Here is a 17,701-nt window from a genome sequence, read left to right on the forward strand (position 1 = left end):
CACTCTGGCAACAACACCAGGCGCCTAGAGTGAAGAAGCGTGAGGCACGTAGCAATGCAATAACAGCGAGCAAAAAGCTTCATTCTCGTTAAAAACAATTACAAATATTCGCCTCCAGCTGCTAAAACACTTTCTGTGTGATCGGGGCCTTAGGCCATCAGAATTCTCTCTCTGTATGTGCCTAAAGCAGATTGTCAACATTTTTCTTGTGTTGCACTGTGTTAATGTGCACCTATATCTCCTGCAGGTGTGAAGAGCTTACATTGTCTCATATTTTCACTCAGTTTAACTAAGTGTATTACAGTAACACTTGATTATGTTTCATTCATCTCAGCTGCAGACTTGCACCAGATGCCCATGCGACTCTGAGAGCACACGTGGTTTTTCATGTGTGTGTGAGTGCAAGAGAGAGCAATGGAGAGCTGTTGATAATCACAGCTGCTGTTTCGTCTTACATGCTGATCCAAACGTCTGTTCTTCTCTGATTATCTTTATGAATTTAACCAACTAGTATTTCTTTGGTGCCAGCCATGTCAGCTAGCGATGGTAGCCACCAGACTTGTGCCGATTTCCGGTTTAACCGGTTCGGTCCGGTTTAAGAGCCCCACCCGGTTTAATTCACGTCAACTGGATAAACGGGAGGAGAGGAGGAAAAAAAAGCTTTTCACATCGGCGGCATGTCAAGGGACTATATTCAACTTATCTTGCATTGCAACATGCATTATGACAACTTAATAAGGTTTATGTTTGTTTATAAATGAAGTGGAGGAGCCTAGTAGTAGTAGGCTGGAACTACTACAGGAACGTCCTCTCGCTCGGCCCTCTCAACCGCCGTGTCTCCACTGAGCGAGCAGAGTCGGAGGAAGGTTCCTTGGTGTCCTTCTGCATCTTCTTCTTCCTGTGTAACCTTGTGTGTATTGGCCGTTAATACAGCATTACCGCCGCCTAGTGGATTGGAAGCGCATTACACCTGTAATGGGCTTTTATTGGGAAAAATAGCTCAAATGCGACCCGCAGTGGTAAAATTAGGTATATAATTCGATATATCGATTCGGTTAGATATTTGGCTTTAAATCAAACCGGTTGGAAAATTTTCAAACCGGCACAAGCCTAGTAGCCACGTAGTTTAATGGACTAGTCGACTATTTGTACACATCCTGACTGTGAACTCTGAAGAAATTGAGAAATTTACAAGTATAAAGCAGAAGCAGAATGTGACACAAATCCAAGTCCAAAAACTTTAAATCTGCTCTCAAATCTGTCGTTGCCTTAGGCCAGCAGAATTCTCTCTGTAAGTAACTAAAGCAGATCATCAACATTTTTCTCGTATTGCAAAGTGTTGACGTGCACCTGTGTCTCCTCCAGGTATTAAGCACTTACACTGTCTAACTATTTGTATTATACTAACACTGGATTATGTTTCATTCATCTCAGCTGTTGTTCAGACAAAACATGACATTTATTCTGTAGTACCTTATATTCGTCAATTAGATGGTTAATAACACCTGCCATCATAGAGCTTGTCACCTTATTGGTCTTCATTGTGTATACATTTTTCAACTTTTTAAACATTTTGACCTGACAGAGATCCAAATAGGATCAGAACATTGTCTTAATTCAACATTTGTGGCGTAGAGTAAGTGTTCACCTGTTACTTCTTTACTTCACGACCACTAAAATGATAAAATCAGCGACTTTTTCAGTCCACCAGAAACAAAAATGATTGATGTGAGATGGAACAGACTGAAAAGCTATTAGATTAAACAGATGTTGACAAAGTTTTCCTGTGGGGACATAATTTGCAGTTGGAAAAAGGAAAAACAAAATCGCAATTTTATGTTAGAAGAATACTCAGCATATCTCAAAACCTTTGAAATCACATTCATATTGTATTGTGACTTAAGTATCGTAATTATGCCATAATGTGGGACCTCTAGTGATTCCCAGTAGCTCAGTCTGTAGGGACTTGGGTTGGGAACTGGAGGGTCGCCGGCTCAAGTCCCTGTCCTGACCAAATATGGAAAGGTGCCAGTTCGCCTTCTGGGCACTGCTGAGGTGCCCATGAGCAAGGCACCCAACTTCCGACTGCTTAGGGCGCCTGTCCATGGGCCCGTTGGTCTGACATCTCTCCATTTAATGCATGTATAGTTCCTGTTTGTGCATGTGTGTGTATTACTGGCCTGTGTGTATATGACAACAGAGTGAAAACATTGAATTTCCCTTGGGGACTAATTAAGTATAAGAAAAAAATATATGAGATTTAAGGTTAAATATTGGAATTCAGCCCACTTGAATTCCAGTATTTGTGTCCTTCTTATCAGCTGTAAGTACATATCTCTGAGCTCTCAGTTACATCTGATTGTCCTCAGTAATGTTTCAGAATCACGAGCACACCCTGCTGCTGTTGACTGCTCTTGCATCATGATAAACCAAAATATGTCGTTAGCGCAGCTCCAGTTTATGTGATAAGATGAACTCTGTATGCACCGGCAGACAGATCCGCGGTCTGCTTCCTTCGTCATTATATAACAGTTCTGTCAACTCCAGCTCCGCTTGTGAAAACAGGAGAGCTTAACAGCGATGAGAGGAACCTACCAAAGTTCTGGCCTTGGGCCTTTCCCACATCCCCCCTGGAACATTTCTCTTCAAGCGTGGCAGAGTTGGAACTTCAGTCTTATGTCACTGTCTTTATAAAAGCAGGTTGGCAGTTCAAACGTCTGGCTCGGAACAATGAAAGGAATGACAAATGGTGACTTGTAGAGCCAAATTTAAGTTTTTAAACTAAAGCCACAGAGAGAATTTATCTGGTTGGTACTGATACTGGCTACACAACATCATCTGTACCAGTTTGTGTTACATAACCCATGTTGCTCTTAGTCAGACACCTAACCAGGCAGTCCTCTTTGTGCTAAGGATGTTTTGTTGGTGTGAACTCGGGATGTTCCTGATGACTAATGTCCCTGACTGTTCAGACTAGTCGACTACAATAGAAGTACGAAAACACTCAGAAAACAGTCAAAATTTAGAACAATGAAATCTAAAGGTTCGCCATTTTCCGAGAAAATCTTGCGTGTATTATGAGCCATTTGAAATTGTGTATCAAATATTTCAGTAACCAAAGTGTATTTAATATTTAACAGAACTTGCATTATGAGTATTGCACATTATCCTACACCCCATCATGCATGAGTGTGCACACATATTGACTCACAAACATACATCCAGGCTTCTCAGGATCTCATTTGCACCCAGCTAATTAAGCACCTGTCTTGTTCAGCTTAGCGAGAAGAGATCCAGCCATTGCAAGTGTGTGTGAGAGCTCATACATACTTAAGTTGTTCCAGGGCCAGCTGCAGTTCACGTATGTGTTTGTGCATGTGAAAGAAGGAGAGTGAGAGCTGCTGATGTTCAGAGCTTATGTTTTCCTCTGGATATCTTAGGGTGCTTTCACACCTGCCCTGTTGGTTCGGTTCAGTCAAACTCAGGTCCGTTTGCCCCCTAAGTGCGGTTCATTTGGGCAGGTGTGAACACAGCAACCGCACTCGGGTGGGCACCTAAACAACCGGCCCAAATTGGTGGCTGTGAAAATGGCCCCCATGAAATGAAGGAAATGCTGAATGCTAAAATTGTGTGCAGTAATAACCAGATAAAGGAAGGTATATTGAAGATGAATATTACGGGACAGATCAGCAGGACCCATAGACTGTAAAAATAATAGACGTAGCTACCGTGACTTTACCTGTTGGTTTGTGGACTCCCGTTTTGGAGCCTTGAGTTCATCACTTCAGCCGTTGCAGTCTTGGTCTGTCCTTTTTTTTTTTTTTTTGAGTCAGAAGTGACTATATTTGGGTGAGAGGCTGTCACTGTGGAGGAGTGAGGGGTGGACCTGACTGAGAAGCTGAGGACACTATCAGCAGACAGCCTATTAGTCAAAGCACAAAAAAACTCACTTCATACACAGTTGTCATGACGGGGTTAATTAGCAATAGAGACCAAAACTGTTCGTTGTACAGGCTGTAAACCTTTTTGTTTTTTTTTATTGGAGTGAAGCTTCACCTGAGTTCCCCCCGAGTGACCAGTGAAGCAGGTTGGTGGTTTGTGTGACCCGGGGGCTGCTCTACCATATGAGGTTATGTAATAAGTCTTTAATCCTCCCAGGCCTCTGCTGGCACATTAATTAGAGTGGTGCTGCCAGTCCAGAAGTTATTCAGCCAGTGAAAAGGCCTTAATCTGTCTTATTCGATTTGTGTGTGATGTCTGAGGGTTTAGTCGGTTTTAGCAGGATGTTGAAAATATGAAGTAAAAAGGTAATCTGATGTAACACTGACATTAGAAGTGGAAAACACTTGGAGGTGTGTCGTAGCAAAGCTGTGGCGTCTGTGACAGATTAAACCGCTCATACAATTTAAACAGGCACAAACTGCTTTGGTGGATATTTACCTGTTACTCAGGGCTGAGTAATGTTTTAATTGAATCATTAATCAGCAAAATGTGAGGACATTAGTGATATGCATGGCATCGTGATGTGGAAGGGTATTTGATTTATTTAGCTGCACAGATGTCACTGTCACTTAAGCTGCAGCATGCTCCAAACTAAGTGCTCCTTGGATTGTCGAAAAGCTGTTTGTCTGGCAATTCTTGGAACTTTAACGACGAGCACGTCACCGCCGTGCAGCGATTGGCCAGGTGTTTAGAGGCGAGACGGAATGCAATGAACTTCTCTCTTAAACTGTCTTTTCGTCTTTCTTCATACAGCTACTTGTGTCACTTTTGTTGCGCACCTGTGACAAAACACCATAAATTAATTGAAGGACAGACGGTCTGATATCGTGCTTCGTTATCCCCATTTGTACAATAAACAACAACAAAGTCTAAAGTTAATTGGTATGAAGAGAGGCCTGTTTTATCCACCTTGCCCTAAAACACAAACTGCGCAATACGTAGTTGGAGTTTCGCTCATATCGTCTCACATCACCTGACTAAACTGTTCCCAGGGTAATTGATGTGCTTGCTTGTGCTTCTTTGTCTTTACTTGCCGCCATTTTCTGGCAGCACTGCCAGGCTTTTTGCCTAGCTTTGAATGTGGCTGTCGGAACAGGTGTAGGTTTGAAGCGTACTTTAGGCTTCACTGGTTCACCACTTTCTTCTGGAACAAACCCCAAAACATTCTCAAACAGGCACATCAGTGGTCACCTTTGACAACCGTTATTATTACTTCACACTCTAGTAGATTTTCCCCATTGTTTCATGAAACATTTGCAGAGTATCCAAGCATTAATGGAACATCAGCTTTATTTTAATTGTGCAAAACTGACCAGTAGTTGTTTTAGTGGCTGCCAGCAGTCATTGTAGCTTCAGTTTACAAAAACATGCATTGAAGGAGATTCACGTGACAACACATTGTTTAATATCAGCATAACATCCTGAATGATGGACTGATAGTTTATTACATAACGGAGGGAAGTTTCAAGTGCAACACTTGAAACTGCGTTTTAACTTTCATTTTCTTTTTTCTGAGTTTTCTGTACATGTACAGTATATGCAAATTACTTTATTTGTCTTGACTTGACCAAACTAAAGTAGACTAAACATTTCATTCATTGCAGCACTTGAAAATGTCACATAACCACACTGGATTTACCAGGTATTTCCATTCAGGTAGTTACTGGTTGGTATTATTATGAGACTTAGATCAATGAAAAAGCCACTGTGAGATGTAAATAATTGTTTATGTTGGCATTAGGGATAGTTACTATTAACCTGTTGAATCGTTTTCTAGCTGTTCATTGTGATTTCTAATCACATGACAAAGCTCACATTGAGCACTGATAAGACATAACTCACCTCAGATCACCGCTGGTATTTATACTTTTATGAGGGCAAATTCCTGCTGATAATCCTTGAAACTTGTGTCTTAACAAGCTGATGAGAAGCAACTCAATGCACTTATAGTTTCGAACTGTTGTGAAGCTACACTTTGTCATTTGGAGAGAAAGCTGAGGTTCAATCAGGCTGTCAGGTTCTCTGAAGGACTTGTTTGTGGGTACCATCCTTCAGTGGATCTGACTCCTGCACTTGGACACAGCTATTCACTATATTTATATCCACACAGATGCGAGCAGGACAATCGCATAAATATTGCAAAGAACATAGCCTGTATTTTTTTTCTTTTCTCAATGCACTTAATGCAGATATGGAGTTCTTACAGCAGAAGATACCTACATATACAAGCTGCCCTGCCTACTCAATAAATCACTTTTACAAGACAGCTGAATTCGACAGACCTTTGGCTGGTATGAACGCCCAGCCTCAGCAACAAGCAGCCCCTCTACTTAGAGATTAAAGTATAAACGTAGGTGGCTTGTTCAAGAAGTAGGCTGTGATTAAGTTATCTTCTCAGCAATGATGTAAATCTCAAGTCATATTCTGGTTCTGTCTCAAGTATTGGCAGGCTGTGCAGAGACAGGAAGTAACTTTAAAGAAACAAATTCCATTAGTTTGAATCATTAATGTTTTCCTGGAAGAGAGACTCCAGATGTAATTTAATAAGAGTTCCAAAAATCACACTTGTTCATAGCTTTCTCTGTAATACGTCACCGCCTGTTTGTCCTGGTACTGAGGTTAGGGGGGTTTAAAAACAAGGACGCTGGCTCAAAAACCAAACCAAGCTTGGAAAATATTAAAATATAGATGTGATATTATGAAAAACACTTTGTCTTTAAGGTGAGTAATTATTGCTTCATGTGTCATCAGGTCACCTGGACCTGGAGGGGCTCTTCCTTGTGAATGGCAACGCAGAGCGTGTGGATTGGCTGCGCCAGCGTTACGACAGTGGTGAGGAGGTGGAGCTAGAGAAGGAGGCGGACCTGGCGTCAGCGGTCAGTTTGCTCCGACTCTTCCTGCAGGAGCTTCCTGAGCCGGTTATTCCAACAGCGATACAGGGACACATTCTACAGCTACACCAAGGTGTGTGACACAGACTGCTTTTGTACTTCGCATGACATTTATCCACTCACTCACTTTTGAGTTTTTGCAGACAATGTAGCTTTTTTTGCCACCATTTTGTACTTTTTTCCACCTCCTCTGAATCCTCATGTGGACTGTGATGATCCAACTGCTTAGTGCCTAATTTTGCATAATATCAAGGCACAAGAAGAGAGGCAGCCATCATTATGAAACACATGCTGTTGTCTCCAGTGTCTGGCTTTTTATTAATGTTGCCTTTGCCTTAATGTGTTATGACTGTGGCCATGTAGACTTTGGTTATCTGAGCTGCACACAGTGTGATGGTAAGATCACTAAATCAAGCAGAATGAATCCTCATCTCAACATTTTTCTATCGACTTAAGGTTAGGGTCATATTTTTCATTTTTTAACTTATAATGCACAGAATGTTTCTGGTAGCTGGAGTGAATCCTCCTGTCCATGGTAAATTGACTGCATTTATTAAGCACTGTTCTAGTCTTAGTGACCACATAAAGCAGGGGTGTTGAACTCGTTTTAGTTCACGGGCCACATGCAGTCCAATTTGATTGCTGGTGGACCGGACCAGTAAAACCATTGCATAGTGTCCTATAGATAACAAACACCTCCACATTTTTCCCTTTTTTGTCCAAAGAAGTACATTTTAAAAGTACTAATCCATTTACGAAGTAGACAACAAACAGTGTGATGTCTCCAAAAGGTTAAATGCAATTTCAATAATATTTCTCAGTTTTTTCACAGTCTACTACTCACTGTCATTGCATGTGCATTTTCCTATAAATTTCCACTCCTGTGCTGTAATCCTGACATCACCCCACCAAACTAAAGTGAAAGACAAGAACTGTATTCTGGTCGGGGTAGAAAAGCCTCTGAAGCAGCATTGCTCCTGAAACCTGGTGCCTTTTAGCCTTAACAAGTGCGTCACTTTCAGGTGTGTAAGGTCATCCAGTGGGCCGGATTGGACCCTTTGGCGGGTTAGGGTTAGGGCTAACTTAAAGGACTTTCAGGCACCATTCACACACACATTCATCTAGCTCAAGGACACTTCGCCATAGAGTCCGCAGGTGCTGGGGATGGAACCACCAATCTTCCCATTAGTAGACGACTGCTCTACCTCCTGAGCCACAGCCTTTAAAAGAACCCTTAAAATCTGAGCTAGACAGTGAATTAGGTATCAGATTTCTTTTCTTTTTTTTGGGGGGGGGGGGTGTATCTCCCATAATGTTTCCACAGACAGTGTTTCTGTGCTTCGTCGCAGCAGAGACACAAGGCAGGGATGTGATACCAAAAAGACTTAAACTTTAGATGATCCTCAATTGATTGGTCTAATTCAATCTACTGGATTTTTTTTATATTAAACTTCAATTGAACTTCACAATTGTTTTTAGCACTGAATTAGGAATGTCGATTTTGTCCCACATCACTTAAACTGAAATGTGAACCTACCCTCTCATGGCAAAGGTTGTGCTTGTGTTGCTCCTTGTTTAATAAGAACTGTGTTCTCACTCTATTTAAGTCTTTCTACTGATAGAAAAACAAGAGCATGTGAATTGGAAAAAGTTTTTTAAAGATAAAAACCCAGCTATTCTAATGTGTTGTTCATAAATGCATGCACACATGATTGTTGTTTTTAAGAATAATTTTTAAGATGCATGACCTGATAGACAGTTCGGTTTGCTCATATAATACATAATCCATGACTAATCTATTAACCAAAGTCAGACCGACCCAGGAAAAGGATGAAGAGACGTTGTATTACATGTTTAAAGAACAATCTGTTATCACCTCCATAAATCTCCAGTGTTCACATTTACCCTGTTTCTGTCCCTTGTCTTCGCCCTGGCCTCTTTTAGCTCTGTTTCTGCCGCAGATAATCTTTTCTAATCTTCTTGTCATGATGGTGGTGGTTGTTCCTGTTGCTGTCATGCAGATAAGAGCAGTGTGGGACATTGCAGTGACTCTCCGTGTCATGCCATTCATTTCTCATTCTATTATGTTCTGTAATGACACAACTGTACCGATGCATTTTCCTCACTAATGCCATCTCCTGTTTCACCTCAGCTCACCACTCCCCAGAGGATTTAACATTAATCTTATCTGTGTCTGCATATTTTCTTAAGTGAAGAATTTTTGAGGTCAGCTGTGAAGGAACACGACGGACTTGATCACCCATAACTCACTCCACAGTATCTCCAAATACAGTAATGGAAAGGAGCGTTGTAGCAACACTGACTGCAGCATGTATAAAGTGTAAACGTTCTTATGTGGATGATGATCATGAAAAGCCTTTTCTATTAAAAATAATTATAGTGAGTTAGTGATGTTGAGTTCAGCGAAGCTTATAAAAGTGGTGATATTCTCATGTGATCATCAACAGTATCCTACTCTTTAACGTCTCCAGATTACAGCAACGAAGAGGACCTGTGTAGAAACCTGAAGTACCTGCTGCAGCAGCTTCCACAGCTGAACTACGGCCTGCTGCGTTTCCTTTGCCGCTTCCTGGCCAGCGTGGCTTCACTTCAGCAAGAGAGCTGGAACATTGGGACGCTGGCCGCCGTCTTTGGACCAGACATCTTCCAGTAAGATGCCCCTACAGGGCTATTTAATCATTGTGGTTAAAGGTTAAGCTTGGCATTTTTCAACCTGGACTTTTTTGTGCCTAGGTGACTACTGGGAACAATTTCATTTTATTATAACTTGGTCCAGTATTGAGCTGGAGAGCTGCAGCCAGCAGCTGTGAAACAAGCTGCATTTTAACTACAATGGGGATGTTTGCACTGTCAGTGTACATCCAGTAAAAGTGTTTGTTTTTTGCTGACAAGCTCAGATTATTATTCTAAGTGTCACATATAGATAACATTATGGAAAGCATTCCTACAGAGATAGACGTTTTTGTTAAAGAGTAAGATACCTTTTAATGACCAAACCCACCAGACTCCATTTAAATAAAAACTAATTTTAGCGTGTACAGAGCCAGCCTATTGTCACATCTAACTGGTTGATGTAAGGGCAGAATTCAACCAAACCAGACCTGCTGATTGCTAGAACAATGGAAAGACGAACCAAGATGTTTTTCGTGAATTTAGTGCTGCTATCGACTTTAATAAAGTGTGTTCTACAATGATAAAATCACAGTTTTTTTACATGGAGTCTGGTGGGTTGGCGGATACAACCACCAGCTGCAGCCATCTCACTCAGTACTGGACCAGTTTCAAAAAATGTTGTTCCCAATAGTCACTTAGACACAAAACATCAGAAAATACAGTCCAGGTCAAAAAATACCAAGCTTACCTTTTAATAAAAATAACTTAGCTGTCAGGTACTAGAGGTTAAGGGCAACCAAAAACACGTTTTCCACCTGAGAAATATTTACTTAAAAGATTTATTAAGCTCCAGACAGGTTATACTGTTTATTTAAATAGTTAACATCCTTATTTCTGCACCTAGAGCAGTAGATGGTGTTGATCTTCCAGTGTGTGTATTTAAATGTCTGGTGTGAAAACTGTTAAGTTTAATGGCTAGAAATCTTTACTGGGATGTAAATACTGTAGTGCAAATTGGCCCATATCATCAAGTAAGAACAAGAACAGGACTCATTTGATTCTGATAAAAGAGGAGTCCACGTGTGAAAACTAATGCCGTTACAGAAATATTTTGGCGTACACATTAATGTAAATAATATCTAAATACACACAGAGGCACTGATGCATGAGTTAATTCAGCTACTGTAATTATTTAACATCCCATTGGAAGCATTGTACAACCAACCCGGCACACTTTTCTCCTGTCTTCTCTTTGCAGTCTGTCAACGGAAGGAGAGGACCTTCGAGACCAAGAGTCTGTCAGCAGAGTCCTGGCAGAGCTGTTGGACAACCAGGAGGGCCTGTTTGACTCAGAGGACGATGACGTCTCTACCACCAACGACTACAGCTCCATCAATGAACAGGTACCCCTCCATCCTTTGCTCTCTTTGTCCTTCATCCTGTGTCAGCATCTGCCTGTGTATCTGGTAATATAAAAAATAGTCAGCATAGCACACATTCACATTTTATGCACATGCTTTCCCTTTTTATTGCAAAGGATTTATTAGTGACCACAAGTGTAAATATGTGAATGATGTAAATAGAGAACCTTTGATCAGAAGTCACAGAGAGGTCGTCTTTTACTCAGCTTATTCCCTTTTTAGTCTTTGGTCTCAAGCCTACACATCTCCCATTCTGCTGTTATGATTCCTCCTCAGGGATAAATAAAGTATGTTTTATCTATTTTTGCTCACCCCACCATCCACCCAAGTTATAGTCTATCTTATGCCCCTATATAGTCAGTGTATAGATCTGCTGTTTGTGCAATAAATGCCAAGGGCCTAGTGATGTATTTTCTTACGGTTTGCAAATAAAAACATAGATGAAACATTACAACAGAGAACAAAGCATAACTACACATTGGTGTGAGGCTCTTTCCATAAAGAATAGTTATGAATCCATGAACTCCAGGTTAACTTCCATGACAAAATGGCAAAGAAGTCCAATTACAGAACCCGTCAAACTCCTCTTTGTCTTTTCCTCTTGTTCTTATTTCTTCCTCTTTAAAGACACTGAGACAGCAGAGTGTGAGATTTAACTCTGCAGGTCAGGGCTGAAATTCTTTCTGGTTGAAACACAAAGACAAACTGACTAATCCTTGTATGAAGGGTAAAAGATTCAACTCAACAGCAAATTAACAGAAGACAAGGCCATAATAGCAGATTTATCTCCGGCAGATTATCCAAACCTTCATCATAGCGTCCTCTGACATTTTGTGCCATTGTGCAGAAATGTTTCTGTCAGTTTCCTACATGACTAGTTGGGAACTTTTAAATTCTTTGCTGGCTAATTTGATAATTGATTAAATGGTTTTAGCAATTTTCATGTCAAAGATTCCTGATTCCAGCTTCTTAGATGTGAATATGTTCTGGCTTCTTTACTCCCCTGTGACAGTAAATTGAATATCTTTGGGTTGTGGACGGCAGCACGGTGGTGCAGTGGTTGGCACTGTCACCTTACAGCAAGAAAGTTCCTAGTTCGAACTCCACACAGATGGGTGGGGGAGCACTTCTGTGTGGAGTTTGCATCTTTTCTCTGTGTCAGCATGGGTTTCCCTGGGTACTCCAGCTTCCTCCCACAGTCCAAAGACATGCAGGTTAATTGGTGACTCTAAATTGTCCGTAGGTGTGAATGTGAGTGTGAATGGTTGTCTGTCTCTATGTGTCAGCCCTGTGATAGTCTGGTGACCTGTCCAGGGTGTACCCTGCCTCTCACCCAATGTCAGCTGGGATAGGCTCCAGCCCCTCTGTAACTTTCAAGAGGATAAGCAGTTTTGGAAAATGAATGAATGAATGGATGAATGGGTTGTGGACAAAACAAGACATTTGAGGACATCATTTTGAGCAGTTGGAAACATTTATTGGCATTTCTTACTATTGTCTGACATTTTACAAACCAAGCAACTTGTTAATTAATCAATAAGAAAACCAACAGGTTACAAGACAATAGAAATAATCCTTAGTTACAGCTTCATTTGTATAGTCCATAATATTAATGAATTAATTGTTTATTTTCGTGTCTGGCCATTTAAACACATTCCACACTTTATGGGATTATATAGACACATTTAAAGAAAAACATTGTTCTAGTGCCATCATGCTGACTCAAAACAAAAAAGATAACAGATATAAAATTAACAATTCAACATTAAACACCAGCATAACAAAATAAATACCTTATACAAATGGAAGGTCAACAAATTAAACAGATGGTTATTCAGAATAAAGAGTGTAGGAGGACAGACAGGAGAGACAACAAGAGTGAGAAAGAAAGAATTTAATTATATATATATAATTATACATGATATGATTTCACCTGTGCTTTTTCACTGAATGACTCATGAATTTTATAGTGATTATGAATAACTTTAGTATTTTATATATTGTATATATTGCCCATACATTGGACAATATATCCATCCATTGTCCATGTTTTAAAGCAAGTTGTGAGTACCAATAAAATAAAATAATTGGCAGTACTGTACCTGATCTGATCTCAAGAATCTTGCTTTGAGGTTTTTAGTTTATGAATCATTAATTGCAATTATTGCCACAACAAGTAAGGAATGCAAGAAACACTCAAAATATTGTAAAGAGATTACAAAAATTATTCAAGGCAGTTCTACGAGTGGCCATTGGGACTCCAAAAATACTCATTTGTAAATCCTTTAAGACCAGGCTACTTTAGAATGAACACTAGAATGAAATGACTATAATTCAATTTAACTTTATCTCAGACACATCTAGGTCACGGCTACATCTTACCTGGAAACAAAAATGTCTTCCAGTAAAACAAACCACAAGAATGAGAGTTATTACTCAGCTGCACGTCAGGCAGAACATGTGTAGGAATGTTATCATTCACTTCCTCTAGCTGTTGTTGTACAGTTCATAGTATTACTGAACATCAAGTTCTTTTGTCAACAAAATACTTCTCAGAAGAACCTAGATGAGCCCCACCCAAACACACACCCACACACACACATGTTCACACACATACTGGACACAAATAGTTGACAAAACCCTGAGGTGTGTGAGGTGTTGAAATCAGAGTCTGCGCCAGACATTTTTGTCTCAGCTGTTTGACTGTGTTGAACAACACTATAAATACATACCATTTCTTTTTCTTGAGTTAAGCACAAAGAACGTGACTGGCAGACTAAACAAACTCTAAGGTATCTCCCCTGTTGCTCGGCAACACACCGTCACGACTGTGCCAACAGCACAAAGAGTGGTATGGTTAACATTTAACTTTACAGTGGCCTGATTACATTGTGGTATTGTATGATAACATACACATGAACACAGTAATTACCTCTGATCAGTATCTCATGTTGCCTCTCTGCTCTGATTCTAACACAACAGGGACACTGTGACGATCATGTTTAAATGTTGAAGTTAAACAAAGAGTCATTGTGACGGTACAACTAGGAAAGAAGCAGCAACGACAGTTTCGACACCTATTCAACTGCCTGTGTTACATTTATGTCTCCTTCCTTCTTCCTTCAGGGATTCCCTCTGTTTTTTCTTTGTTGCAGTGTCTATCCCTCTCCTTGTGTATTTCTTAAAAGGAACTACGGCCATTTTCAAAATTCCTACATCATTCCTTTGGTCCAAGAGAGTCCAAAAATATTGGTAAAAATCAACAACTCTTTCCCAAATCCAAAAGCTAGAGTGGTAGAACTTAAATTTGTGATGTTGAATTGCAAAGTGGACTGCACTTGTACAGCACTTTTTTAGTCTTCGGACCACTCAAAGCCTGTTTACACTGCATGCCACATTTACCCATTCACACACACATTCACACACTTGTGGCCGAGGCTACCATACAAGGTGCCACCTGCTACTCAGTAACCAATCACACGCATTCACACACCGATGGAACAGCCATCAGGAGCTTTTTGGGTTGTAGTATCTTGCCCAAGGATATTTAGACATGTGGACAGGAGGAGCCAGGGATCAAACCGCTGGTCTTCCAATCAGTAGTCTCGCTCACCAGACCTTTCTCAAGAAAAGAAAGGCTGCGCCGACTCTCACTTTAAGATTGGAGAAAAAACTCCCCAGCTTTTTTTATTTCTTTCAACCAATCATAATTGTTCTTGGCGGTGCCAGCAACGGTGCGCTTGCAGAAATATTGCCGGGGGGAAACAAGTTTTGGTGTAACACGCCCACAAAAATATCGCCTACAGGACGTGAACCATGGCAGAAAAATGGCTACATCCCCGCAAGATCAAACACCGCAAAAGTTAGTAAAGGACGTGTTGAAAACTGCTACACAACTGGAGGTGGTAGGGCGGGACTTCAGCGGGTGGTTCGTTCCGCCCAATGAGAGGCTGATCTCTGCAGCAAACTTCCGCCCACTCAGACTATCCAATCAGTGGACCACCTACTCTACCTCTGAGCCACAACAGACAATGAATGATGAAAGATGTTATAGATGTTCTAGGGGACAATTTCTGTGTCAAAACTTAGAACACTGAACTAGGATAAAGTTCATTTGGGTATACAAACATTTTGTCGGTCCACAAAATCAGGCTCAAAACTGAAAGCCCAGTTCAGACCAAAGATTCATGATGCGACAAGTTGCAATGCACAGTTATGTCGGATCACACCAATGCAACTAGATGAGGCAGTGTATCATCTCTATGCAACAACTCTCTGTACCTCTGTTCTGTTTGCAGCTTTTCAGGCTTATTTTGTGGCTGAATATAATTTGTAGCTTCTTGAAATATGAATGAGGATAGTGATAGTGAGATACTGGCTATAGCTGCATTTGTAGTAGTGATGAAACAGTGGAAAATTTATACAAAACGAGCATCAGATGGACTGTGTTCATAATAAATACGCCACAACAATATAAATAACCAGCACCAATTAATCAGTCACTGAGAATGTGTGTGAGGGGGCGTAAACACATACAGTGAGGAGCAGCAGGAGCGACCCACCGTCATGAGGATGGAAACAGAGGGCTCAGTGGGGACGGAGCACCTGCAGCAGCAAGCAAACATGCTGTCTGTGGTAATTTTAACTTGACCGTTAGACTTCACTACAAGCCGATAGGCTGTTGACACAGGTGACGAGCTTTACGTTCTAAAACCAGCCGCTGGTGATTTGACCAGCTGAGTTGCAGGTGACACCATCAGTCTGCTTGAGTCGAGCTCAGACAGCCAGTTCACACCACTGCAACTTTTCTCTGCAACGTTCTAAAAAGGTTTTGTCTCGGCTTAACTCTTTGGTCTGAACTGGGCTTCACACCCTGTGACATCACAAGTTTAGACTTTCTTAAGTAGCTTGAGCTCACGTTCATTAATTGAACTCTCCTAGGCCGTGAAAACATCACTGGACTTCTTGATTTAGGTGATGTCCCCCTTTAGCTAATGTTTCTGAACTACTGCAGGAATCTCCAGCTGTGCCTGCCTTGTAATCTCCAGTTTTTAGCATCATTTTCTTTCTTATCCTTTCCTCTGTCCAGAAAAACATAATATAAGAGAAAGAAATCTTAGATTGAGATAAGATCAGCAGGAGAAGCAGAAGTAGAATTTTCTTCCATGCAACTCTTTAAATTTCATTTTTATTGTACAAATTCAGCCTCTTTAACTTTGTTATTTTTGTATAGGATGGTGCGTCAGAAGAACAGAATAAAGAATATAACATGACCAATACACAGAATGAGAGACAGAAGGAAGAGCAGCAGGGACAGCAAGATAAAAGTCTGTAAAGACAAATCATCTGTGCACTGATCCCTGTGTCTTATGTAAGAGAGAGGGCAAAAAAGTGGGTGGTTTAGAGAGGTACAGGGAGGTAAAAGCAACCAGGAAGATGGGGGAGAAATAATGAGTGTGCAGAGGGAGAAGAGCAAGAAAGAAGTGAAGGGAGGGAGTGAGGGAGAGATGGCGAGGGAGGGGAAGGATAAGAAAAGAAGCTTGTGATGATGTAACCATGCAACTCACACCTCCAGCCCCTGCACTACACTGGAGATGTCTGTGTGTGTGTGTGTGTGTGTGTGTGTGTGTGTGTGTGTGTGTGTGTGTGTGTGTGTGTGTGTGTGTGTGTGTGTGTAACAAACCCTTATGACGGGGATTATATCCCACACAGGAGACACACATGCTGTCAGTATCAGAAGTAAGAGTAAGTTTAAAATGACTCACAGAGATGAGCTACAACCATTAAATAGATGTTATAAAAGAGTGATTGATTACCCCTGATAGCATATGTATTTTTTCCCCAAGGGCAGAATTATACTTGGCCTCCATTTGGGTTTTCTACCACAGTTTGCGACACATGACCTCTTGCCTGTTTACGGTCAGCTCTGTGCGTTGTCATGGATGCATTGTACACAGTCCAACTAGCCAACAGTTTGCATGGCTGTGGGGCAGAGATGCATGCCCGAAAGAAAAGCCTTCTATTCTGGTCAGGGGGAGAAACACAGCTACTTCTAAACATTATAAAAAGGCTTGGATATCAACAGGTTCTTGAATATGCGCAAATATCACAATGCCGATGTTTTTAAGAAGGCAGTAGAAGGAATGAAAGAGGGAGGCTGTGTTTGCACAGTCAAACAAGTTCGCCACCGGTGGAAAACTTCTTGGCACAAGCGACAGCAGCTCTACTTTCCATATTTTGATGTGATAGATGGCATGTAAATTGGCATATGTGCACCTGCATGTAAACAGCTGAGTGGGAATATTGTATTTTATGGAATAAGGGCAAAAAAATGTATAGGTATACATAAAGTATTTTGTGCATGTGAACACAGTCACTGATAATTAGTCAATCAGATATATGATCCACCGACAAGTAATCAGCAACTTTATTGATAAACCGTCTTATTGTTTGTCATTTTTCAAGCAGACATGCTGCAAATTTGGTATTTCCACTTTCTCAAAGATGTGGATTTGCTTGTTTTCTTGGTCTTACATTATAGTAAATTTAATATTTTTGGATTTGGGAATGCAGGTTGGACAAAGTCTCATCTCTCTAGCTCTTGGATATTGTAAGAGACTTTCTCACAGTTTTGTACAGATTCATCAGTAATGAACATAATTGTTAGCTGCAGCCTTTGTGCATAACTATGACACTCAGTGGCCTTGATCTAACAATGAGAAGTGTTAAACTGTGCTGTGGCTTGTTTGTTGA

General features: G+C 40.8%; 1 protein-coding gene across 4 annotated transcripts in view; it reads left to right on the forward strand.

Annotated features, from left to right (window-relative positions):
- The window catches only part of fam13b (family with sequence similarity 13 member B), a 125,845-nt gene that overhangs the window by 42,211 nt on the left and 65,933 nt on the right, over nucleotides 1-17,701 (forward strand). For all 4 annotated transcript variants that reach the window (XM_049585847.1, XM_049585846.1, XM_049585848.1 and 1 more), the window contains exons 4-6: nucleotides 6,754-6,966; nucleotides 9,386-9,563; nucleotides 10,786-10,930. In XM_049585847.1, the coding sequence (XP_049441804.1) occupies nucleotides 6,754-6,966; nucleotides 9,386-9,563; nucleotides 10,786-10,930 (536 nt within the window). The remainder of the gene's footprint in view (nucleotides 1-6,753; nucleotides 6,967-9,385; nucleotides 9,564-10,785; nucleotides 10,931-17,701) is intronic.

This window comes from Epinephelus fuscoguttatus, linkage group LG9 (genome assembly GCF_011397635.1).
Source record: "Epinephelus fuscoguttatus linkage group LG9, E.fuscoguttatus.final_Chr_v1".
Lineage (NCBI taxonomy): Eukaryota > Metazoa > Chordata > Actinopteri > Perciformes > Serranidae > Epinephelus > Epinephelus fuscoguttatus.